Source organism: Rhizophagus irregularis, chromosome 10 (assembly GCF_026210795.1).
Source record: "Rhizophagus irregularis chromosome 10, complete sequence".
NCBI classification, from domain to species: domain Eukaryota; kingdom Fungi; phylum Glomeromycota; class Glomeromycetes; order Glomerales; family Glomeraceae; genus Rhizophagus; species Rhizophagus irregularis.
In genome coordinates, this window is record NC_089438.1 from 1,508,919 (window position 1) to 1,533,323 (window position 24,405).

General features: G+C 30.0%; 8 protein-coding genes across 9 annotated transcripts; 2 read left to right on the forward strand and 6 right to left on the reverse strand.

Moving 5' to 3' along the window:
- Window positions 1-219: 219 nt before the first annotated feature.
- OCT59_001830 (uncharacterized protein) lies at window positions 220-3,309 on the forward strand. Its single transcript, XM_025329584.2, has 7 exons — window positions 220-467; window positions 645-746; window positions 823-1,845; window positions 2,062-2,293; window positions 2,367-2,422; window positions 2,537-2,786; window positions 2,861-3,309. Exons 1-7 carry the CDS (start codon window positions 310-312, stop codon window positions 3,104-3,106), a joined length of 2,067 nt encoding a protein of 688 aa, XP_025166797.1. The 5' UTR covers window positions 220-309; the 3' UTR covers window positions 3,107-3,309.
- OCT59_001831 (uncharacterized protein) lies at window positions 3,305-5,638 on the reverse strand. Its single transcript, XM_025322205.2, has 3 exons — window positions 5,006-5,638; window positions 4,701-4,921; window positions 3,305-4,635 (listed from the first exon to the last, which is right to left on the reverse strand). Exons 1-3 carry the CDS (start codon window positions 5,378-5,380, stop codon window positions 3,690-3,692), a joined length of 1,542 nt encoding a protein of 513 aa, XP_025166796.1. The 5' UTR covers window positions 5,381-5,638; the 3' UTR covers window positions 3,305-3,689.
- On the reverse strand, window positions 5,502-7,493 carry OCT59_001832 (uncharacterized protein). The gene has a single exon (XM_025328417.2). The coding sequence runs from the start codon at window positions 7,273-7,275 to the stop codon at window positions 5,758-5,760; it is 1,518 nt and encodes a 505-aa protein (XP_025166795.1). The 5' UTR covers window positions 7,276-7,493; the 3' UTR covers window positions 5,502-5,757.
- Window positions 7,494-8,558: 1,065 nt separating this feature from the next.
- OCT59_001833 (uncharacterized protein) lies at window positions 8,559-12,332 on the reverse strand. Its single transcript, XM_066144105.1, has 11 exons — window positions 11,565-12,332; window positions 11,401-11,497; window positions 11,137-11,332; window positions 10,687-11,058; window positions 10,371-10,577; window positions 10,266-10,307; window positions 10,086-10,187; window positions 9,811-10,009; window positions 9,364-9,746; window positions 9,105-9,293; window positions 8,559-9,028 (listed from the first exon to the last, which is right to left on the reverse strand). The coding sequence occupies exons 1-11, from the start codon at window positions 12,304-12,306 to the stop codon at window positions 8,612-8,614; spliced, it is 2,946 nt and encodes a 981-aa protein (XP_065995304.1). The 5' UTR covers window positions 12,307-12,332; the 3' UTR covers window positions 8,559-8,611.
- OCT59_001834 (uncharacterized protein) lies at window positions 12,282-13,267 on the forward strand. Of its 2 annotated transcripts, none has more exons than XM_066144107.1 (5): window positions 12,282-12,363; window positions 12,541-12,629; window positions 12,712-12,773; window positions 12,863-12,983; window positions 13,064-13,176. In XM_066144107.1, the coding sequence occupies exons 2-5, from the start codon at window positions 12,595-12,597 to the stop codon at window positions 13,113-13,115; spliced, it is 270 nt and encodes an 89-aa protein (XP_065995306.1). In that variant the 5' UTR covers window positions 12,282-12,363; window positions 12,541-12,594; the 3' UTR covers window positions 13,116-13,176. The 2 variants fall into 2 exon arrangements, with proteins under 2 accessions (XP_065995306.1, XP_065995305.1); XM_066144106.1 differs by lacking the exon at window positions 12,282-12,363 and adding an exon at window positions 13,223-13,267 and having other exon boundaries at window positions 12,463-12,629; window positions 13,064-13,111.
- A 519-nt stretch (window positions 13,268-13,786) lies between these two features.
- OCT59_001835 (uncharacterized protein) lies at window positions 13,787-18,968 on the reverse strand (the record flags this gene model as incomplete). The annotated part of the gene is made up of 22 exons (XM_025322203.2): window positions 13,787-14,113; window positions 14,193-14,336; window positions 14,416-14,524; window positions 14,600-14,736; window positions 14,819-14,879; window positions 14,951-15,086; window positions 15,157-15,592; window positions 15,682-15,875; window positions 15,951-16,068; window positions 16,136-16,261; window positions 16,332-16,633; window positions 16,735-16,895; window positions 16,967-17,087; window positions 17,169-17,303; window positions 17,390-17,572; window positions 17,642-17,768; window positions 17,846-17,952; window positions 18,029-18,155; window positions 18,221-18,392; window positions 18,467-18,648; window positions 18,732-18,821; window positions 18,900-18,968. The coding sequence occupies 22 exons, from the start codon at window positions 18,966-18,968 to the stop codon at window positions 13,991-13,993; spliced, it is 3,360 nt and encodes a 1,119-aa protein (XP_025166792.2). The 3' UTR covers window positions 13,787-13,990.
- A 614-nt stretch (window positions 18,969-19,582) lies between these two features.
- On the reverse strand, window positions 19,583-19,957 carry OCT59_001836 (uncharacterized protein; the record flags this gene model as incomplete). The annotated part of the gene is made up of 1 exon (XM_025334081.2): window positions 19,583-19,957. The coding sequence occupies one exon, from the start codon at window positions 19,955-19,957 to the stop codon at window positions 19,628-19,630; it is 330 nt and encodes a 109-aa protein (XP_025166791.1). The 3' UTR covers window positions 19,583-19,627.
- A 3,415-nt stretch (window positions 19,958-23,372) lies between these two features.
- OCT59_001837 (uncharacterized protein) lies at window positions 23,373-24,031 on the reverse strand (the record flags this gene model as incomplete). Its single annotated transcript, XM_066144109.1, has 2 exons — window positions 23,373-23,639; window positions 23,936-24,031. The coding sequence occupies 2 exons, from the start codon at window positions 24,029-24,031 to the stop codon at window positions 23,373-23,375; spliced, it is 363 nt and encodes a 120-aa protein (XP_065995307.1).
- Between the last annotated feature and the right edge of the window lie 374 nt (window positions 24,032-24,405).

Genomic DNA, 24,405 nt, shown 5'->3' on the forward strand with positions numbered 1-24,405 from the left:
CGCCCGGGATAAAGCGGACGATACGCAGCAGCGGTTACACGGCTACAGAATGGTTAGCGCTTGCAACTTGAGATCAAGAAACACTATACATTTGTTCCTTTTATTAAAAGTCTAACTTTTACTTTCTATTTTTTATTTATTTATTTTATTTTATTTTATTTTTTTTTTTGACAATTCCTTTTTTTTGATTCTACGGACAAAAGAATTTAGAACTGATTGGAAAATAAAAGTGGTCTTTTTCGTTTTTTGTTCCAATTTTAATTAATTGTTTTTAAGTGTTTAGAGTTCTATTGCATCTTTCCTTTTCTTATGGACGAGAACAAGTCACAACCTCTCCATGTTACAGGAATACTCACTTATCGTATACAAAGACAAGTTGAATTTTTATTGTTAAACGATACTTTTTCTCATAAAAAACATTGGACCGCACCAAAGGGTACAGTAATTCGTCAAGAAGACGAAGTAAAGTGTGTATTATTATTAATTATATAGATAAATAGATTAAGACTTAACAGTAAAACCTTTTAAATTTTCTACGCGTCATTGTCTCGTATAATGATGTCTCTTGTGTTCCACGTTAGTTTTGATCTACATTAAATAATCAAAAATAATATAAGTTTCTTTTCTTTATTCTTTTTTTTTAGATGCGCTCTTCGTAATACTATCGAAACTACTGCTCTTTCCGTAAGAGATTTAAGAATTGAAGAAGGCTTTAGAGCTGAAATAACTTATCTTTCCGGAACACGGTAAATTATTTTAATTTATGTTATTTAAATAACTTCTCCTAAAATGTTTAATAAATTTTTAATTGATTTACATTAGACCCAAAAGAGTTGTTTATTACCTTGCACAAGTATCAGATAATGCTCGCGTTTATACTACCGGCGAGGGTCTCAATTTCGCGTGGTTACCCCTTAATCTTGCTATTGAAAAAGCATTATATAAAAGCATGCAAGAGGTTATCAAGAAGGCATCAATTTTTATTGAAAACAATAAACTTAAAAATACTGAACCTTCACAAAGGTCTAGATCTGATAAACATCAAATCACCAGCGATAGGTTAGATCATAAAATGAAGAATTTAAATTTGGCTTTACCTTTAGATTCTCAACGTCAAGCAATGTCTGAACAAAGGCTTAAGCTTGCACGCAAACAACGTCAGAATCAGAATCAATCCGAAAAAAATAGTAATGGAAATGGAAATGGAAGCGTGAATAATAGTAACGGACTAAACAGTGGTTACGCATCCCCACTTCATTCTCCTGTTATGCAATTTGAAAATCCGCTTTATAAAACGAGATTATGTGAACGTTTTGAAACCGAAGGGTATTGTCCATATGGAACTAAATGTACTTTCGCTCATGGTACCGTTGAGTTAAGAGAGAGACCAGCAAATGTTGAAGAGAAAACTGATAATTCTTCTACTGTAAAAGATGGACCTGAAAATCCTTTGTACAAAACTCGTTTATGCGAAAGATTTATGAAAGAAAATTTTTGTCAGTACGGGCCTAAATGTAATTTCGCTCATGGGGAACATGAGTTGAGAGATAGACCAAATGCTATTCGTGGGGATAATGGCAGCGAACGTGAATCTCCTGAGCCTCATCATCAAAATCAACGTTCTACTAATCAACAGCATCATCAATCTGAACAATATCATGGTCGTTATCAACATCCACATCATCAAGCACGTCTTAATGGCGTTAATAATAATGATCTTGAAAAGAGAACTATTCCCGCAAGTCCTGGAATCGGTGGAGGGTTTCGTTCTGAAATTCAGAATGGTATTTTAGGGCGTATTCCAACGATAGTGAATACCGATTCGCATTCTACGGGACATAATGGGTAATTTTTTTTTTTTAATTTAATGTTATTAGCATTATGTGAACGATTTACATCTTGCAATATATTTTGTAAGAAATTATTGTAGTTAGACGTATATCGAGATATTCGTGCAATGAATCGTATACATATTCTTTGATATATAACACGCATAATAGTTTTTATAATGCCATTGTCCTAATATACTTTTTAAGACTGTTTGTTGTTCTGTCTTTTTAGTACTCATGTAGAAGAATCCAAATCCGAAACAGCTGAAGAAGATAAAAAAGTGGAAGAAACGCAAAAAGAAAATAAGGTTGAAAATGAACACGTTAAAGAGCCAAATAATAGACTGAAAGAATATGAAGAAAATTCTGAGACAAGGAATAAGGATTCGTCTACTGCATCTTCTACTGTGTCTAAACCTACCAGTAACTCCAAACGTCGTGTTAATGTTAGTGTAGATGAAAAGGTAATTATTTCCTTGATATATAAAGATTACATTTTTAAATTGTAATTACTTACTTTTTCACTTATTGATGAAGCCATGGATGCAAGTTGTCGAACTTTCAAATGTTGAACTTGAACGACTAGGAAAGATGTAAATAAATATTTTTATAGTTGTTAGAATCTGTATTTGCGTGAGAAGATCTTACTTTTCTAAAACTTATTTATTTTTAAACTATATATTGACAAAATTTCCACCATATTCTAGTAAAAAGGCTGATCATGTACCTAGTTCTCCAGATGATAATATTATTACAGATTTGAAAAAATTTTTTATTCAATCAAGAGAACAAAATAAATCAATTTCTGACGAAATTAAAGAAATCACTTTAATTGAAACAAGAAAAGATTTAACAAAATCTCAATTATTTAATATTTTACTTCCGAGCATGTATGACGATATGTCATTGGAAGTTGTTAATAAAGACTTAGTACAAAAAGAAAAATTATTCAAAACGGTATGTTGATTAATGAATTCCTAATAGTTATTACGATATTTCTTCTGACTAAAAGTTGCTTTATATATTTTTAGTTTATACGGGGAAGTCAAGATCAAATCATGTTTTTAAAATCATGGGAAAAATATTTAAATACTCGGAATAGTAAATTATTACCAAAGGCTACTCATATTTTTAAAGCCATTTACGATAAAGATTATGTTGATGAAGATTCCGTGTTGGAATGGTATGAACAAGCGAAGGATACTAGTGAAGTAAAGAAAAAATGTGCTGTATTTATTGAATGGTTAAAAAATGCGGAAGAGGAGGAAGATGATTAGAGTGGAATTAGAGACCAATATTCATAATAATTTATATATGTGTAAGTCATATTGAAACATTTTTTTTACTAGTCTATATTTTAACTTTACTATCCTATTTTTTTTCTCTGCTTTATAACCATTCGTGGTTGATATCCTTATACCTTATCATCATTAAGCAATAATTATATTAAATAAAATAAGTAATTTTGAATTTTAATAAACCGATCACGATGTAAAAAGTGAAAATGAAATTTAATTTATTAAAACTAATTAATATTGTCTATATATGTATAATTAACAATAACACCAACTCTTATTAATCTAAATTACTTTTAATTATAAAATTCTAGTAGATTATTGGTTATTTACAATTAAAAGCTAAAGAAAGCTAATTACAATAAATTAATTTTTCTATAGCCAATCAGACAGAATTATACTGTATCAATGTCTCAATGTCTACCCGACATATTACTTTTTAAATCTCTTCTGCTACCAAATTTAAAATTTTTTTTTTTATTTAAACAATTTTGTTTAATGATAATAAATTACTGTTGTTTTTAAAGAGGATAAAGAGAATTATTACATACAAATGATAAACACTTCAATTTTCATATATAGGTCCCTCTTTAGCAGCACGCCATAACTCATCGTATATAATTTTGATATCTTTCTCCAATTGTAAGTATTTTTGCATTAATTTGTTAGCTTGAGAACCTTCCCCGAATTGTTTCTCAATCTCTCTTAATAAATCATGATTGGAACCCTTACTAACATTTTTTATCGAGCTTATATAGGTATTATAACAACTTTCATATGCACCAAGATCATCAATTACTTCTTGAATGTCATTTTCCATTTCTTCACAAATTTTTCGTGCCTGTTTAAATTCTGTTAATATTGTTATAGTTTGTCCAGGTTTCCACTCTGATAGCGCTGGTTGCCCGTTTGTTTTGCCTTTGCCTTTCTTACTAGAGGAAGATGTAGTCCCTTCAGACATTGACAGCTGATCGTTATCATTCTTGACAGTAGCAGATGCCTTAAAAGCCGTTGTTGAAGTCCTTGTCGCCATGGTATTGTTAGTTTTCGCGCCACGTGTTGTCCTATTTGTTACACCAGCAGGTCTTCCCCTCTTTCCTCGAGCGGCCGTCGTCGACTGAAATGTACTTACTTTTTGTGCGTCAGGTATTGTAGTTTTTGCACCTCGACCTCGTGTTGATTTTCCGCCTCCAGTGGTTTTGCCGCTTCGAGTTACGTTACCTCCTCGAACAGAAGCGGTCGTTATTGTTGATTCGTCATTGACGTCAGTCACTTCTGTAACCACGGTTGTACCGATAGACGTCTTTGTTCGACCACCCCTTGTCTTTCCACGAAGAGGCTTACTGCCGCGAGTTATATTCGAAAGCTGTGACGAAACTTTGCTTGAAGATAAATAGGCCACCGGTGGCGATTGCTGGACCTTTATTGAAGATCCGGCGTTATTCTTTTGACGCTTTGATTTAGTCTTTCCTTGCTCTGAAGGGATCTTGTTAATTTCGAGAACTTGCACCCTAATTAAAATAATCGATTAAATAATGAATTAATAAATAAGATTATAATGTAATAATACACTTACCTCCTTTTCCTCTTTGACTCCTCTTCATAACTCTCCTTCATCATCTTTTTGATAGTAAGATCTCTTTTAGCGGCTTCATGTGATTCCATCGTAGTGCTAACGCACCCAATAATGTTGCCAATTGGCTCTACAATGTTATCATTTCTAATGTAAATCATCTCGACCTTCTTAGGACTAGAAAGATTTAATTGTATTTTCTCGCCTTCGCCGGCATCGATCTCCTATTTAGGGGTTAAATGAAATATAATAAATAAAATACTTGGTCAAATGCAAGATATAAATTACTTATAAAAATTTGAACTTACCATTTTGTCGGGAACGTTAGAAACGTTTATTTTCATTTGGATACCTCTTGATTTAGCAGCTATCAATTTCTTAACAATTGCATTGGTTAGGCTTACTTTGTAAATCTTCTTTTCGCCTTTTTTTGAACTATTTTTCTCTATACTATCATCTCTAGTGCGAAGTAGTGGGTCCTTTCCTTTCCCACGGTTCGCCAGACCCCCACGAGCTACTACTGTATTTCTTATTGGTGAAGCATCACTTCCTCCGCGAGCTGTTAATGTGTTTATGCTTTTGGAAGTTGAGGAACCACGACCTGAAGCACTACCACGAGTTTTGCCTCCGCGAATTGAGGAGTCCCCACGGGTTGTACTTCCACGGACTGTACTTTTTCTCATTTTATTTTGGGATTCACTACGAAGTCCAAAAAAAAACTCATTTACTTCTCACTCAAAAATTGAAACACAATAGTTACCCTGAAGGAGACAAATTGTGTTTGTAGATGACCTGAAATGAGGATTTAAATGTCCCTTAGCTTTTAGAATTTCTAGTTTATAGGAAGTTTTCAAGTATTTTATGATAATTGTGATGATTGAGTTTTGTCAGTAAAGTTCTAACCATTAGATCCTTCGAATTCTTTTATCACAATTAAAACATCACGTGCTGCAACGTGACATTCAAATACACGAATAAAAAAAAAAATAATTTACAAATAAATAAACATTCTATCTATAAATGTATAAATAAGCATCGCCAAACATATCATTTAACATATTTAACATTTAGCAATCCTTCTACGGCTTATGACATCAAAATGTCTATCAGTCATACAAGAACAACGAGTTAAATCCACCTTTTTTAAACTAGCGCGACAAACCGAAAGAAAATGTTCTAATGATCTCTCAGTAAAAGTCCAACCTCCGATATGTCCATCCCTAATTGTTAAAGAATGCAATGCAGCTGGAACAAGAATCCCTAATTGTGTTAAAGATTCATTTGCATCAAAATCATCACCACTAAATGAAAATTCTTTAAGCTGTTTACAATGACTAAAAAGAAGCAAAATTTCATTTATCCACAGGACTGGTAAATGAAGAAATGAAATATTTGAACATTGCTTAGCAATCGATTCAATTATTTGCGAACCATCTTTTGGATCCGCTCGAATCCACCATAAGGATATCTTCTTTAAACTACTCTTTGTATTATAAAATATCTCTTCCCAAAACTCATGTTGCGGAAGTGGATAAAGAGGATTCCATTCGTTGCAAAAGTCAAACTCTTCCAATTGTAGAAAAGAAGTTAATGGCATTATTCGATCATCGGGAGGAATGAAACAATTATGAATTTTCAGTGATTTTAAATTTTTGCAAGCGGGTAACAACATTATACTACAACAATCTTGTTCTTCTCTAAAGTCCGTATACATTAATTCTAGAGTTTGTAAAGTCTTCGATTGAGAAATAAGAGAATCCACTAAGAATGCCACTAAACGTTTGTATCCATATAAACAAATACTTTCTAAGCGTGTTTGACTTTCGATAAGAGTAGCGTAACTCATTGCGTCAGAATCATAATGAGTTTTCCACTGTATTGTTAAGGGAAACCCCACGAAAATCCTACGTAATTCCGAGCAGACCTTTGATATAGCAAGTAAAAGTTCGGATTTGTTGTCACCTAAACAAATAAGCTCCCGTAGATTTGCTAAGTAATTCGAACTATCTGAAGTGGAAGGCAAAAAAGGAAAATCACTTTGAATGGCTCTACTATGTAAAAACAGATCATGAAAAATCCTACACCGATTCTTAAAGAGATTACATAATTCTCTTGCTACAAGAATAGTTTTTCTTTCATTCTCTTCACCGACACAATCTTCGACACGATCCTCTTGGTGTTCGCTATCCGGTTTGATTTCTTCCTCATAATTTAAGACACGATATAGCCAACAAGATATTAACCACTGTGAAATCGACCAAAACATGCAATCATAATCGAGAGCACGTAAGAAAGAAGCATAATCAAAAATAGGTGAAATTGATGTAAGATGGTATCTAATACCATTATTATACAAGACTTTCTTTGATTCTTCTGGTAAGCAAGCAACATAGGTTTGAATCAAATTTGTCGCTGAGGTTTGTGTAATCGAATAACGCCAGGGACGACCCCATAAAATGCTGATCGTATTATGACACCAAAAGCGATTCACCAGCAAACATGAATGCAACGTTTTGTTATCGTCTTCGTTATATGAAATAATTTGCTGTAAACATTCTGCTGAAAGGCCTTGCGCCATGTTTAATGTAAAGAAAAATGGAAGCTCTGAGTTTGACTTTAATTTCGGTTTATAATCTAAATCGTAATTGAATAAACAAACAAGATCGATGTTTCCTATATACAGTTCACCCTCTCTATAGCGAATTTTTATAAAGTGATATAATAAACTCAGTATAGTGAATTTCTCACTATAACGAATTTTAATCTCCAGCCCATGGGATTCACTATAGTGAGGGTGAACTGTAGATGGATGATTTTACGAACATTTTATTCTGGACCAGTCAACTTTTGATTGGCTAATCACTTTTATTACATAAACTCCGCGTTTAATTTTTAGCCCTGTTCAAAATCGTTCGGTTGCATTTTTCGATCAGCCAGAAATAAAGCAATCTTATTGGTAGAAAAAGTTCGATCCAAAAAACCTAAAAAAATATTGGAGGATCGGTCGCGCAAACAAATGCAAGCAGATCCGTCCAATCAAATTAAACCACAACCGACCAAACGATTTTGAACAGGGCTTTTATCTCACTCTTCCTTTATTATGTCAAAATTTGCATTACTACCACCCTTTATACTACCCTGGTTGGAAGTATGAACCTTCCTCTTCTGGGCTTTTCTGGGATTCTTCTTTTTTGTGGTATGTTACTAGCACTTAGTATTTCATATTTCATTTCAGTTTGTATATTTTAATTATTATAATACTAAATGTATTTTTTTTTCTTTTTGATATTATTCTGGAAATCAAGTATTATTTTTAAAAAAATTTTGGAGTTGAGCAAAGTTGTTCAAAAAAGTTTGTAAATTACACATTTATAACATTACTTTTAAAGCTAGTATAATACTTCGTACTTTTGTTTTTTAAACAATTTAATAATAAAATTGCAATAAAAAATAATGTAAAGACCTTTTTATAAAGTTATATATGCAATTTTACTTATTTATTAATAAAGTTTAATGAAATGCACTTTAAAATGATAGTATTAAATACCTTTAAAAAAGGCGTTTCGTAACTTTTTTTTAAGAAAACGCGGTTTGTTTTTTCTTGAGACAAATCACAAATGGTACACAAACCAATCTCATCCAATTAGTTTTGCTGGTCCAGGATAAGCATGTAAAAATTCTCTAGTTCCACATATGTGCTTTTTTGGTTACGTTGAGGAAAGCAAAATTTGTTGTTTAATCGAATCGTCCTGGTTGTGGCAAACAAACTATCTAATTCTTGGCAATTTTGTTCGCCTTTAAGCATCTTGGCTAAAGTTAAATTTTAATATATACAAATCAATTAAAAGGGAGTATGAATATTTTCAAATCATAAATAAACTAACTTTATTAAATATCACATCTTTTTTTTTCTATTAGTTAACAAATTCTATAGTCCAATCTCTACTTATAAGTAACTTTGGGTCTCTAATAATAATGATATCTTTAGATATTTCTTCAACACCGATTCCAATTGAAGTACTCACAATTCCCTTTATATCATTAATTCCCCCTAAACTAAATTTCAATTCTTTTTTATCGTCTATTAAATCATTATAATATCCAATTATTTTCTTTGGTGATTTATCAACTCCAAGAACAATTATTCTTTCTATCCTAACATCATCATTTGATTTAATATAATTATTTTCATTATCTTGAACTTGTTCATTATTAAATGAGGTTGATATAAATTTTCCCGATGTAAAATTAAAATTTCTATGAATGTAATGTCCTTTTAGATATTCATATGTTTTTCCATCGTCTAAATACAATGTTCCAGCTGCTTCTCCCTATATATTTATAATGTAATAATATTAATTATTTTTTTAATATAAATAGTAAACTTTAAAAGAGGTTTTTTTTTACCTTTTTGTTTAAAGCAACCAAGAGCGTAAATGGATCCGAATACATAGCTGATGAAGATCTTCTAAATCTTTGTCTTCTAGGGATAATAGATCCCCCTCTTAAGAACACAGGAATCTTATTCATAAGAATATCCATTTTTAATTTACCAGATCCTTGAACTTTTTTAAATGTATAATAATCATAATATAGCTGTAAAAAATAAAATAAAATAAATAAATAAACACTAAAATAATTTTATGCTCAAATGAGATATAATTACATCGTTTCCTGCAAAGTAAATTTCAGTAGTAGTTTGTCCTTGACTCGTAATAGGTTTGACAAGAAGAGAATTTCCAACGAAATATTGATCTTCCATTGCAAATGTTTCTTCATTATCAGGAAAAACTACAAACATCGGTCTAATAATTGGCATTCCATTAGTACTAGCTTCTTGGAATAAAGTATACCAAAAAGGTAACAAAATATATCTTTGTCGAATAGCATTTCTTATATAACCAGTGTACGGTTCTCCAAATAACCAAGGTTCTCGACGTTTGGTATCAATATGAGCATGTGCTCTAAAGAATGGTTGAAAAGCACCGGTTTGATACCAACGAACTAGTAGTTCAGGTTCAGGATTCCCAAAGAATCCACCGACATCAGCTAAAATTTAAGAACAAGTTAATAATGTGATACCAAAATATAATAATGATTCTGATTGACTGACCTCCTGAGAATGGCAATCCAGAAATACCAATAGTCAATAACATTGGGGATGAAGCAGCTAGATGGTCCCAATTTGCGGCAATATCACCCGTCCAAATTGCACCAAATCGTTGACTTCCAGGAAAAAATGATCGAGAAAGTACAAAAGGACGATGATTCGGACTTGTTCTGTTAATTAAACCTTGAGATGTCGCTGCATGCTAAACAAATATCAAAAAAATAAGCGACTAGGATATTATTATTAAACAAAACCGTATTCAATAAATTAATATTCACAAAAGTCATTCCAAAAAGGTTATGTAAATCGCGATGTTCCCATCCTTCATAATGAAGAAGATCTTTCGGCATTGTAATTTCAGGTCCACTAAAAATGGAGGGCTAAATTGATTTTGAAAAGAAACGAATTGATTATTATATAATTCGTTACAATTTTATAATAATTAATTGGTAAGTTACCTCATTCATATCATTCCAAATAAATAAGAATTCGGTCGAACCCTTTAAAATAAATAAAGCTATATAAGGTAACTCAAAAGGAATTATTAAAACAAGATGACTTACCTTATATTGATCAAATGCAAATTTTTTGGCAAACCACTCTTGAGCTTTTGGATTAGTCCAATCAATCCAAACTGAGCTACCAGGCCAACACCAGCCTTCAAATATTTTACCATCTTTATCTTTGGTAAGAATATCCAAATCCTTAGCTTCTTTATAAATATAATAATTATCGTCTCTTTTTACATGTGGATCTACGATAACAACCATCTAGCGGAATAAACACAGATTTATTATTAAATATAACTTAAAATAAATAATTTTTCGCTAACTTGGATATAATTACAATAACATTATACTTAAATAATTTTGTACTTACGTTTCTCCCTTTCCTACCAATATCTCTTTGCATTTTTTCAGGTTCTGAGAATTTTACTTTGTCCCATGTAAAGTATCTTTTGTCATCGGTATGCTCAATATCCAACCAAATTACATCATATGGGATATCATATTTATCAAAACCTTCGTCTACTTCGGCTACATCATCCTGATTAAGATAATTCCAGCGACATTGATGATAACCGATTGCAAATGATTGAGGTAGAGCAGTGAATCCGGTAAGCAACCCATATTGCTTGAATATGTCAGATGTAGTTGGTCCAAGAAAAGCAAATACATCAATAATACCAGATTCAGAAAACCAATGTGTATGCGTTGAAGTGGGTGTGGATTTTCCGAAACTGAGGAAACCCTAATTAATTATAAGTAAATAAAGTAACTTAATATTAAAAAAAAAAAATATCACGTTTCAATCATCAGGGTATTTTACTTTGTCATCTTTGCTTTTGACAATATCAATCCACGTTTCAGCTGCATTGAGCCATAATATTGCAGTCGATGCTCCCTTGCGATGTGCCAACAAAAATGGAATCGAGCCATACAAAGCTGCTGGACTATCTAAGTCAAATTCAAATACATCCAAATTATATAATCGATACGGTTCGTTATATGCGCCATCTCCTCCGCTATAAAATATAAAATAAATAAATATTATAATATACAACTTTTGTTTTGATTATTGTGAATATAATACCGTGTTTCCTTTAATGAAAGAGTTGATGCGTGTTCAGGGATACCATATACGTGGCTAAACCCGGGGAATGAGATATCGAGACCAATAGACTCGGGCCCTGTTTAAACATACGTTCCCAATTTATACTTGCAAACATAATCATTAATTATAGAATTTAAAATTACCATTTGGTTTTGAATCTAATTTTCCATTAAATGTTTCTTCCCATAAACCTTCCTCCTGCTTTTCTTCTTTTTCTTCCTCGGTTTGTATTTCTACTTCTGCATTTATTTCAGATTGAATTGTTAATTCCTCAGGTTGATTGGCTGGATCATCTTTTTTTCTTAAATGTTCAAAATTAAAGAATCCACGATTATTAAATATAATGACTGGCTCATCATTAACCAATAATTCAACGTGAAATGGGGTATGATGTATTATAACTTTATGATTCCTATCTACCCCGAAAGAAAGAGATGTAACACCATCCTTTCCAGTTGAAGGATTTTCTGTGTATTCCAAAGTATTTAAAGGCTCTTGAATTAGAGACCAATATTTTGCCCCATCATATCTTGGTTTTAATGGATATTTTTCATTGATTTTGATTCTAGCAATATTATTTATTAAAAGATGAATTTCAAAAATAAAAGAGACTTTATTGTCAGTATTAATTAATTCCCCTGAAATAATTCCATTTTCTATATTAATTGTGTCTTTAACTACATTATACGGTGAAATAAACGAGCTAGAAGTAGCTTTGTCAGCATATGCACGATTTCTGCGACAAAATGAAGTCTGCGCACAAGTTCTAAAGTCTTGTGGCTTCATTGAGACCACTACATTTGTAGCCATAACAATAAAACATATAAATAAGAAAAACTGTACTGTAAAACGATTCGAGTTTTTTCCGATAATACCAAGGCACATCTTATATTTTTAAAATATAACGTAACAAAAAATTTGATCTTTATACTTGTATCAGTTGTATGCAATAAAATTTTTTTATCACGTGTCTATCTATTATCTGTGTACTGTGCGACAATATCTATCTAAATTCCTTTGATCATAAAATTTACATATTCTATTTATTTTCTGATCTCGATAATTTTTAATTTCACTAATTTCTTTTCTAACATTTTGTTCTAATTTTGATAATTCAAGCTATCTATCTTCGTTTTCGCAAACCCTGAAAACCTTCTTTTATTAATTAAAAATATGGAATCTGCGGTTGTTTCTGTTTTGGACTCGTTGTAATGTTTCCAAACTTTCGTTAAAGAATTTTATCATGCTATTTTTATTGAAATTTTATTAAGCATATATCTTTTTATTTAGGATTAAATCCGAAGAAGTAAAGGGAGTACTAATAGCAGATGAGCATGGTTTGTGCCTAGGAGGTATTTTTCGCAAGATTTCGAACATTTTTTATTTTAAATTATATATTTAAACTATCTCTAATTTGATCACAAAAACTTTTCTAAATAAGCAAAAGGAATAGTAAATCCAAATTCAGCAGGATTCATATCAGCAATTGCAACACATGCAAAATCTTTACATGATGATCCAAATATACAAGCTCCTATTATAAAAATTGAGACTGAGAAGTTGTATGTATTTTAAATAAATATGTTTTTTAATTCATTCTTTTTTTTAAAATTTTAATGGTATATTGGTATATTTAAAATAGGACTATTTTAATTCAAAATAATGGAAATTATACATTAGCTGTATTTAAGTAAATATTTTATTTCTATAAATTTAATTAATAAATTTTAGTTATTTAAAATCATTTTCTTATAGATATTAAAAACATTAATTTTATATTTGTTAAATACAATAATTTTAGATAAATAATTAATATTATAAAATTTACATTTTTATAAATAAATCCAATATTTCACTATAAAAAATTTAATGCAATACTTTTAATTATCACTAATCAGCTTTATAAACTATAATTTAATGATTTTAGCTAAATACAATATTCAATATATGCAAGGATTATTATATAATAAATGTTAAACTTAACAACTTAACAAATATTTATTCTTTTTATCCTTTTTTTTATATATATTTTTGCATTTATACTTCTTTTTTAATCAAAAGTTATATAAACAACTAAAATTAATATACAGCTTATACAATTAAATATATTTAAATTGACATCATTAGTTCATCTGATTTTACCAAATTCCAAATAATTCTAATGATAAATTTCTTTAAATATTTATAAATCAAAAAAATTACATATTAATCTATATTATTTTTAGTTAAAAACCTGATTTGATTAATTGGTATACAATTTAAATTTAAATTTTTTATAAATTATCTTGGTATATTGATGATTTTTGCCAGTAATTTAAGTGGTCATTTTTCTAATTTCAAATAGTATAGTAGTCACAACAAAATTCAAGGAGAATAATGATAAAATTTATATATTTTATATATAAATGAATTTGATCTATTATATATTTAACAAAGTAAACCAGTAAATGAAAATTTTCAATCTACAATAATGTGTTATTGATGTAATTATATATAAGGTTGAGGGTGAATTGATGTAAATAAATCTAAATTGTTCATTAAAGTTTTATTTTAGTTTGATCCTAACTTTTTATCGTGTTTTTCGAGCAATGTCTTTTGGTTTATTGTTTGCAAATAAAAATTTAAATATAATTTCAATCAACCATGCGCCGAAAAAATCAAAAAGCATAGTCCCCACAAGTTTAAGTTTGAACTATAAATGAATAAATAATAATTAGTCACAATTATAATAAATTAACATAACAAAACATAAATATTAGAATATTAATTACATCATTTATAAGAGGAACCAGTTTTAGCATGCTATTCAGTTCGGGAACAAATTCTGTGGCTCCAGCGAAAGCAATTCCGCCTACAGTAAGTAAACCATAGTAAAGAGCAGTGTTCTCTTTTAAACTCTCTCTGAAAGGATGTCCCTATTTGATTAAGTTTAATAAGCAATTAGATCGTTTTTCTAATAATTCATTATATCGTATCACTATATATAAGTTGTACCTGATAATTGATAGCAAATGTCGAAACTTGCATAGATAACGATATTAAATATACTGCTGTGTTTAATAAACTTGGTTCAAATTCACCTTCCAAATCGACGGGTTTTCTCCTAATGAATTGAAGAAGATCAAAATCATATAATTTTAAATAAATTATCTTATCAATGCTATGTATAAACACTTACTCTTCATGTTTAAATACTAGATCAACTATGAAAATTAGTGAGGCAATGTGGATTGCAAATTGACCCAAAATAGAAAGGATTATATAAAAATTGAAAATGTTGGTTTGCGGTCGTTGTTCGCTAAGTTTTTCCAAAGGCTAAAGTGATTAACAAATAGATATTTTTACTATCAAGTTATATAAGAATTAATCAATATAAATCTAGGAATAAAATTCTCACCCTAGCTTTAGAAATACAAAGGAAACAAACAGCAAGTAACATTCCAGAAATGGTAACTTGCCTAGGGATATAATATAAATCACATGATTAGATGCGTATCACTACTGAAATAATAAAATGAAAATATCTTACCAGTCGTCATATTTAATTCCATCTAAATACAATACACTAAGAGTATAAGCCGAAATCAAACAGTTTAAGGCCAAAATTTTGTACATTTGTATAGTTGCGACTAATGTACATCGGCCTTGACGTACAATATTTGCGACTTAAAAAAAATTTAATTTAGTTCCAATATTACACTAAATAACGTGTGAAAAAATATATTTTATCCTTACTAGCAACTACGTTTGAAAGTTTTGAAGTAAAAGGAGCGGCAACAGATGCATCTCCTAATTTAATAGTCGGAGGCTCATCATCAAAGTCTTGTATTAATTGTTCAGCTATTTGATCAACCTGAGCAGGTGCACGTCTTGGAGCTGCTGGATTCTGTTGTTGCAGTTGTTGAGTAATATGTGGAAATAAATGGGCAATGGCTGCTGGTGGCGGTGGAGGTGGCATATTAAATCTCGCAGTAAATTTCAGTTGATTTTCATACATATCTTTAAGTCGTTGCATACGATGATGTTCGGCAATTTTTTTAAGATCTTCTGGCTTCCCATCAAGCAATGCAACACCTATGTGAGCTTGTTTTAAAGCACCCACGTCATTCGTACCGTCACCACACATCAATGTTACATAACCAGCTTGTTTAAGAACAGTCAATATGAATTCCTGACGAATAATAAAGTGAGAATATTTATTTGATACGGATATATTAAAATAGAATAATTCTCTTTCCCAAAAAATATGTAAATATGAACCTTTTGTCCAGGTGACACGCGAGCATATACCCACGTATGCCTTAGCAATTCTTTAACAGATGGTCTATTTTCATACTGAGATAATGCAGCACCCGTTATACAAATATCATAATCTCGGAATATTGATGGTTCGATTGGTTCGACAGGATTTACGGGTATCATAATTTTTTCGTCAACGGATTTCCAGACAAGTTCTGTTTATATAATTAAATTAGTTTACATAAAACATTAATAAAATGAAAATAACTCAATAAGAATATTGAAAATACCATCAGGATTCTCTGCGTCTTCCTTAATGTCCAATATCAATACATCTCTTTCAACAATTGCCACCTCGCGAGCCACATGACAGGCAGTCAAAGGATTGTCGCCAGTAATCATTATGACCTAACATTGAGGTAGTAAAAAATTTAAATGGAGAATAATTTTACAGTAGTAAACTTACTAGACATACTCGATGTGATGATTCATTTAGCATTTTAAGAGTAGAAACAGCATCTTCCTTAAGCGGGCAATGAAAGATGAGGAATCCCGCAAAATTAAGTTCGTTTTCAACACTTTCACGTTGAAGATCATTAATCTAAAATTAAATGTTCAATTATGAGAATATGAGTGATATTTTAATTAATTTACATTATACCAATAAATACCTCTTCAAGAGACATGTTATCTTGCAAATATTTAAATCCGAGAGCTAACACACGACTCCCACGTCGGGTGAAAAATTTGAAGGTCTCCTCGTAATCATCAGGTACAAAAGCGTACATCTGACGAAGAGTTTCGGGGGCGCCTTTGACAGCAATAAAAGTTTTTTTTCCTCGAGGGGTTGTCACCGTGGATACACTTGACATACGTTTGAGAGCAGATGAAAATTGAAATCTACGACGTATTTGTAATTTAGATCTTGACTGAAATCGCTGTGATTGTTGGTTGGCAGGAATCACGGTGTCATCTGTTAAAGAAAATGTAATAAAAATATTTATAACAATAAAATGTAAAGATGTAAAGATACAAAAACGTTACAAAAACGACTAAAAATGATATTTAATATACCTTTATCAAGTTTCCATTCTAGCGCTTCCAATGTTGCCTTTTCCATTGGATCACCAACAATGTTGTCATCTAATCGAACCAATGCGTGTGCCGCAGCAAGAGTTTGAATTGTGTCTCGGAGGGCTTCCGGAGGTTTCATTAGTATTTTAGAATCATCGGGGCTGAATTATGAAAAAAAAGTCGATATAACATTTGAAGTAATATATGACTTAATGACAAACAAATTACATACTGGATACCAGCAACTCCTTCAACCACGAGATTTTCTCCTGTCAAAGTACCGGTTTTATCGAAAGCGCACACGTCAATTTTTCCAGCAAAAGGAATTCTAAATGGTTCAGTACAAAAGATAGCTAAATGCATTCAATTAATGTGAGTAGAATTTTTCTCTTTTATTTGTTTAGAGACAGTGTACAAGAACTATCTTATATTACCAAATTTAGCTAATGCAACCAACGAAGTGTTAACAGCTAAGGAAAGTTCCATAGGTAACTCTGGAGGTACAACTGATGTTATGATTAAAATACAATCAAGTAATAACTTTGATCTCTTACGATCATTTTCAACACCTAAATAGAGATAAGGTAAAAATTCGTATTTTTGCACTTTAATAAATGCAAGTTTAAATTAAATTCAACGTTATATAGAAACTTACCTTTAACCCAAACATATCCGGCTGCAGAAATAGCAAATATCAATAAAAATAAAATAAATAAGAAGGATTCGAGATTATTTGCAGATACATGCTCTGTGCTGTAAACCATTGTGCGCACGAGTTTACCCTGCGCAGTTCCGAATCCGGTACGTAGAACATAGGCAATACATCCATTGTCTGATGCTGTAAAGGAAAAAATTTTTCATTATTATTTGGAATAACGTTTCTTTTGACAAAAGTAGTCAGACAAACCTAGCGCTGCCTCTTCTTTGGAAGGAGGTGTAACTTGAAGTACTTTAGTACCACCGAATATAAGACTATTTTTATCAATACCATTAATGTCAAGCTCTTCATTACCCTCACGTAGATGTATTGATTCCTAAATAAGATCAAATAAAGGATTCTAATTTTTAGATATTCGCATTGATAGAATAATGTAGTGAACTTATATCCCACCTTCAATAAGGGTGTTGATTCACCAGAAAGCATAGCTTCATTAACTATACAAGTACCATTCACAAGAACCATGTCACAAGGAACTCCACCATCTTCCTTAGAACGAACTATAAATCAAACAAAATTTGATCAATATGATTTTGATTAAAGGTATAAAGTATTAACAAATAAAATTATAATAACCTATAGAAACTAAATCACCAGGTAGTAACTCGTCCGAATTAACGGTTACCCAACGGCCTTTTCTCCTTACATAAATTGGGTAAGGTTTAATTGACATTGTTCGAAATTCAGCTAGCGTTTTCAACCTCTAATAATTTAGAGAATTATTAAAGTAATTTGCAGATAAAAAATTCGTCATAATTTAATATGTACCTGAAAAACAACGGTTGATTCAAACACGACCAACATGAATAATGTAAATAACGAGTAATACCAATACTCATCCATAACCCAGAGACCGACACAAAATAATTGAAAAACGAAGAAAGGAGCAACAGCATGTTCCTTAAACAATTCTCGAAATGTTGGTACTGGAATATCGAACCTAAATTTTTTAAAAAAAATAAATATTTAAATATTTAATATAAACATTTGATTTATAATAAAAAACAATCAAACCTGTTAAATCCATATTTTTCTTGAACTGATTTAATTTCATTTACAGTCTCGAGACCTTTAGAATTTCGAAAAATCGAAATACGAGAATCCATATCAATGGGATAACGTAGTCTGTTAAAAACTTTTTTATCATCATCCCATACATATTTTTTCTTTTGATAGAAAAATGAAATTTCTCCATTCTTTATATACGTAATGAATATAAAGATTAGATATGACGTTAAAAATCAATAGTCTTAAAAATTAAATTGCGAACAAATCATACCCTTGCGGAATTTAGATCACACAATTCTCCTTTCCCTTTATGTGGTGCAGGAATAATTTTGATTACTTTGGCTCTTCGGATATCATTTTTCTGTAGTAATTATAAAGCACTTTCAATAAAGAATAAAAATATAAACCAGAAATATGTTAATAATAATACGACAAATACCGTTTCACATGTAAAACAAGCTTTCGCTCGTACACTCCACTGACAACTTAGGAATATTAACGCATTCATTGTTATCAAGCTCACAAGTGTCAAAAATGTCCATTCTTCTGATGCGAGATATTCTTCATAAGAATAAATATATATATATAGCCATAAACTATATAGACATAAAAAAGGCCATATATATCCATGCCAAAGCAGAGATTTTCGTGTGTGCAATGAAGATTGAATAATGGATTTTGCATTTACAAGGTTCTTAGAAGCCCTAAAATGTAACATTTATTAGAAAATGTATTATAATACATACATCAAAGAAAAGAATATCTTACATTTTGCATATTAGTTTTTTTTAATCGTAACTAAAATTTCAGTGAGCGCAAATAAAGCGGTATCAATTTCCTGAAATTCAGATCTGAGAATATTGATCGCACTCAATTTAGTACTATAATCTATGGGCGCCTTTGCATTCTAAAGTATAACAAAAAGAGTTAAAGAAAAAACAATTACTTACAAAAAAACACTCGATCTATTGAATTACTCTAAATGTTCGAAAGAAAAATTTAATTACTTCTAAACAATCAGATGACGCTAATCAGGTTTTTCCAAATTAGTAAACGGCATTATTATTTTTGTTAAATCAAAATTGTGGAATTTTCCTATTGGCTCGATTAGAGATAGAGGTAGCGCAATCAAAACGCGCGTTTAATACAAATAACTGATGCCGTAGCTTAGTAATAATACATTGCAATTCGAAATCGTAACCTGTATTTATCTGCACACCAAGCAACTAAGAAACTTGATATCTTGATAATACCACCACCGCTACCACCACCATCCAGTATTTGTTCTCCCTCCATACTATACTCTTTAATGATACGACCTCTGATGAGCATGAACTTTCCCAGGATATCCTTGCGACCAACACCGTCTTCATCTGTCAAATGCAAGAAAGAAGTGCAGCTATATACTGAAGAAAATGGAAAACGAAAGATAACAAAAACAATAAGAACACAAAACAAAAAAAAACAAAAAATTGAAATGAACTGTGAATCGAACATTATCAATCAAAACGTATCTGAATCATTTCCAAAAAAAAAGATCTTGAAGATGTCTTGGGCTAATGAGATACGCTTATAATACTGTTGTTAAATGGAACAAAAATCAGGTAAAACCTCAAATACTTAGTGAAAAACTTAAATTATATTTTGATAAAAGAGGAAAAAGATCCTGGCAAAAAAGACGAAAAATTACATGATATAAGTTTGTATCTTTCATTTATGTAAACATATGGGATGATTTTATGTCAAAAAAAGATAGACTGGCATCTTCAACCTCAAAATGAAAGAAAAAGAAAGCATTATATTAACCAAGCTGTTTTTTGTATGTGATGAAAGATTAGACAATTGCAGAATGAAATTTATCAAAAAACAATCAAGTTCTTAACTGATGAATTTGATATAATTGTTATTCTTCCTTTTGAGATTTCTGGCATAATAAATAGAAAAGCACAAAAGATAACAAGAAAAACAATTAGAAAGATATTCATTACAAATTTCAACAACAATTGATTTCAAAAGCAGAAGAGAAAAAAATCCATATGATAATTCAAAATTAGGCTTACATATCAAAGACATGTAGTTGGTATGAAAACATTCAGAATATATATTGGAGAATTAAAAACATATAAATGTAAAAATTGCAGAATAAAATAAATAGAAAAATGGCTTTAAAATTGATTTTTATAGTAATAGGAATTGTTTCTGCATGCAATTAAAAACTGCCTTTTTGCATATAAGGATTTTAATTGGAATACTTCATACATCAGGAAATTATATAGTGCGAAAAGTTGCGCAAGTTTACACATCATAATATTTCGTAAGCTTCCAGATCCGCTGCAAGTTTGCGTAAGCGTAATATTTTGTAACTTTTTAAAATATTCCGAAATATTATGATAGGCAATATTTGTAATATTCTGTAATTTTGCGGTTCGCAATATTTTGTAATTTTATGTAAGTTTTCAGACCCGCCGCAAGTTTGCGTAAGCATAATATTTTGTAACTTTTTAAAATATTTCAAAATATTACTATATGCAAGGCTTCGTAATTTTATGATTCGTAATATTCCGTAATTTTACTGCGTAATACTTTGCAACTTTTTAAAATATTTTGAAATTCTATGATGCATAATGCTCCATAATTTGACGATTCGTACATCAGGAAATTTGTTTAGGCGTAATTTAGTGTAATATTTCGAAGGTGGTGTAAAATTTCGAAACATTACACTAAAAACGTAATATTACAAAAGTTTACGCTCTTAAATTTAAATAATAATAGTAATTTAAGAATATCTCGCTATCTACTGATCCAATCGAGACGATCTATAGCTCATTGGAATCAGCTCATCAAGACGAATTGAATGGTAGTAAAATCATATCTCTACATTTGATAGATGACTTTCTATTAATTTAAAACTTTATTGCATATTATAGAGCGTTCTATCAACTGTAGAAATGCGATTTTACTACCATTCGATTCGTCTTGATGAGCTGATTCCAATGAGCTATAGATCGTCTCGATTGGATCAGTAGATAGCGAGATATTCTTAAATTACTATTATTATTCAAATTTAAAAGCGTAAACTTTTGTAATATTACGTTTTTAGTGTAATATTTCGAAATTTTACACCACCTCCGAAATATTACACTAAATTACGCCTAAACAAATTTCCTGATGTAATATTCTGTGATTTTACACAACTAGTTAATATTTCGTAATGTTTCAAAATATTTCGATAAATAATACTTCATTTTCTGTACTATAAGTTTATATAATGTATGTTTTATTAGATATAATTTTATTAAACCATAAAAAATTACAAGTATTTATTAATATATACAGAATACATAAAAGTAAAAAAAAGAAAAAGTAAAGAGTAACAATATTATTAGATGTAAAAAGAAGAGAAACAGCTATAATAACGTTAGTATTAGATATAAAGATAAAAGAAATATTGTTATTATTGTTAGTATTAAGGTAAAAAGAGTTAAAGAAACAGTAAAAGGAGTAAAAGAAACATGGATATTATCATTAGTATTAAAGTACAAGTAAAAAGGAATAAAGGGAACGTAGTTAGTATTGTTAGTATTATGACATAAAGTAACAAAGAGGTAAAAAAAACCACGTTAATATTAAAATAATTAGTATTAATAAATAAATATTTCTATACCTGTAAAGTAACACAGGTTGAAAAGTGAAAAATCAGGCACCAATCGGTTCCTGATTGGCATTTTCACCAAATACCGTCACCAATCAGGCAGTTTGCTAACTTTGATCCAGTGATCAGAAAAGGATGAAATATAGCTCATTGGAATCGTCTCAACATGACGAATCTAATGGTAGTAAAATCGCATTTCTAGGATTAATACATGATGAGAAATTAAGTAAAATATAAAAATAACAATGTATCATTTATATTTTATTTAATTTTTTATTAACTATTAATCCTAGAGATGCGATTTTACTATCATTAGATTCGTCTTGTTGAGACGATTCCAATGAGCTATATTTCATTCTTTTCTGATCACTGGATCAAAAGTTAGCAAACTGCCTGATTGGTGATGGTATTTAGCGAAAATGCCAATCGGTCACCAATCGGTCACCAATCAGATATCTGATTTGTGACCGATTGGTGACTGATTGATTCCTGATTTTTCACTTTTCGACCTGTGTAATTGAACAAAAGAATAAAGAAATAAAGAGAAAGAAAAAAATAAACATGTTGTTAGTATCATTAGTATCATTAGTATTAAAGTACAAGTAAAAAGGAATAAAGAAAATATGGATATTATTGTTAGTATTACGATATAAAGTAACAAAGAGGTAAAAAAAAATGAAAATAATTAGTATTAATAAACAAATATTTCTATACCTGCAAAGTAATAAATTATGAAATATATGTAAATATATTGTATATAATTAAAGAAATAATAGAAAGAAAAAACAAAAATTAAAAATATTGAACAAAAGAATAAAGAAATAAGAGACAAAAATAAATAAGACAAAAAACGTGTGCATGATTAAATGATTAAATCACATGCAAGGATCAGCCTAATTTTGATTGGCCAGAAAATACGATATCGTAAAATTACGGAAATTCACATTTTAAAAAATCATATACATCATACAGAAATTGTATATGCACAATTACTAAATATCATCCCCTCATGATAAATTAAAAATTATCAACACAAATTCAACACAAATTTAACAAATTTAATGAAATTTGGCCAAAATTAACAAATTTTTACCAGAATTATCAACACAAATTAAACACAAATTAAACACAAATTTCAGCCACGATTTATTTATGTCACACCCGTGTTGTTAAAAATTAATAACCATTTTATTTATTAAAACTATATATTATTATGGTAAAAAAAATGCTATTACATGTGATATATATAAAAAATAATATTTATTTCCTATGCAACCCATAATTCTCTAATAAACTATTTACATACTGACCTTTCTCCTCTGTGTTATAAGAGTCAATAGAAAGTATATCATTATCAGCTATGCTATCGTTAGCCGCACCATCATTAGGCCTACCATCGTTAGTCGCACCATCATCAGCCGCATCTGCTCCATCATCAGCTGCTCCATCACCACCATTATCTACATCATTACCATCATGGGAATCATCATCCAAATGTGTAAATTTATCCCTATTTTCCAACTTTTGCTAAAAATCAATAAATAAATAAATAAACTGTAATTCAAATAATTCATATTTTGCAAATTGTAAATTAGTAAAAACTTATTAAGTTGTTGATTATCATTAACTTCATTATACTTTCGCTCATTTGAATATTTTGATTATTAGGATTTAAGTACATTTCACATATGCTAATCGCATACACTATTTGTGTTTTGAGGGATTTTTATTTTCTTTCACAACTTATCAATTATCAGCGACATATATGTCGTAGGTTGCCCATCTTTAACCTTTTTAAATAGATTATTGTAACATCTTTTTACCTCCGGCTTACTCTTCCATTCCTGAATCTTTGACAGACTAGCTTGAGTATTAATAGACGATAATTTATGCCCAGTCACTTCAAAAACAGAATACATAACATTTTTGACTCTAAATGTGAACGTCCCTCGTATGCTTCTATGTTGTTGTACTAACTATTAAAAAAAAAATATTAGTATGAAATTTAATAAAATTCATAATTGCTTTAACTTACAGTCGGGCAATTTTTTTTTGAAAAAAATAATCCATTGATTTTTTTTGAACTGGCGTACATCACGAAGTTAATCAAATGTTAGACATGTATTCATCAAACACAAATTATTTAATAAATGCTTAAATTTTGTATTTACTGAATGCTTAATGTTTTATGAATACCTATTTGTATTTAAAATCAGTATTTAGTTATCATTATAATAGATTACAAATTAAATATTTATCATTAAATACTTTATGATTGCTGCTTTAACAAAAT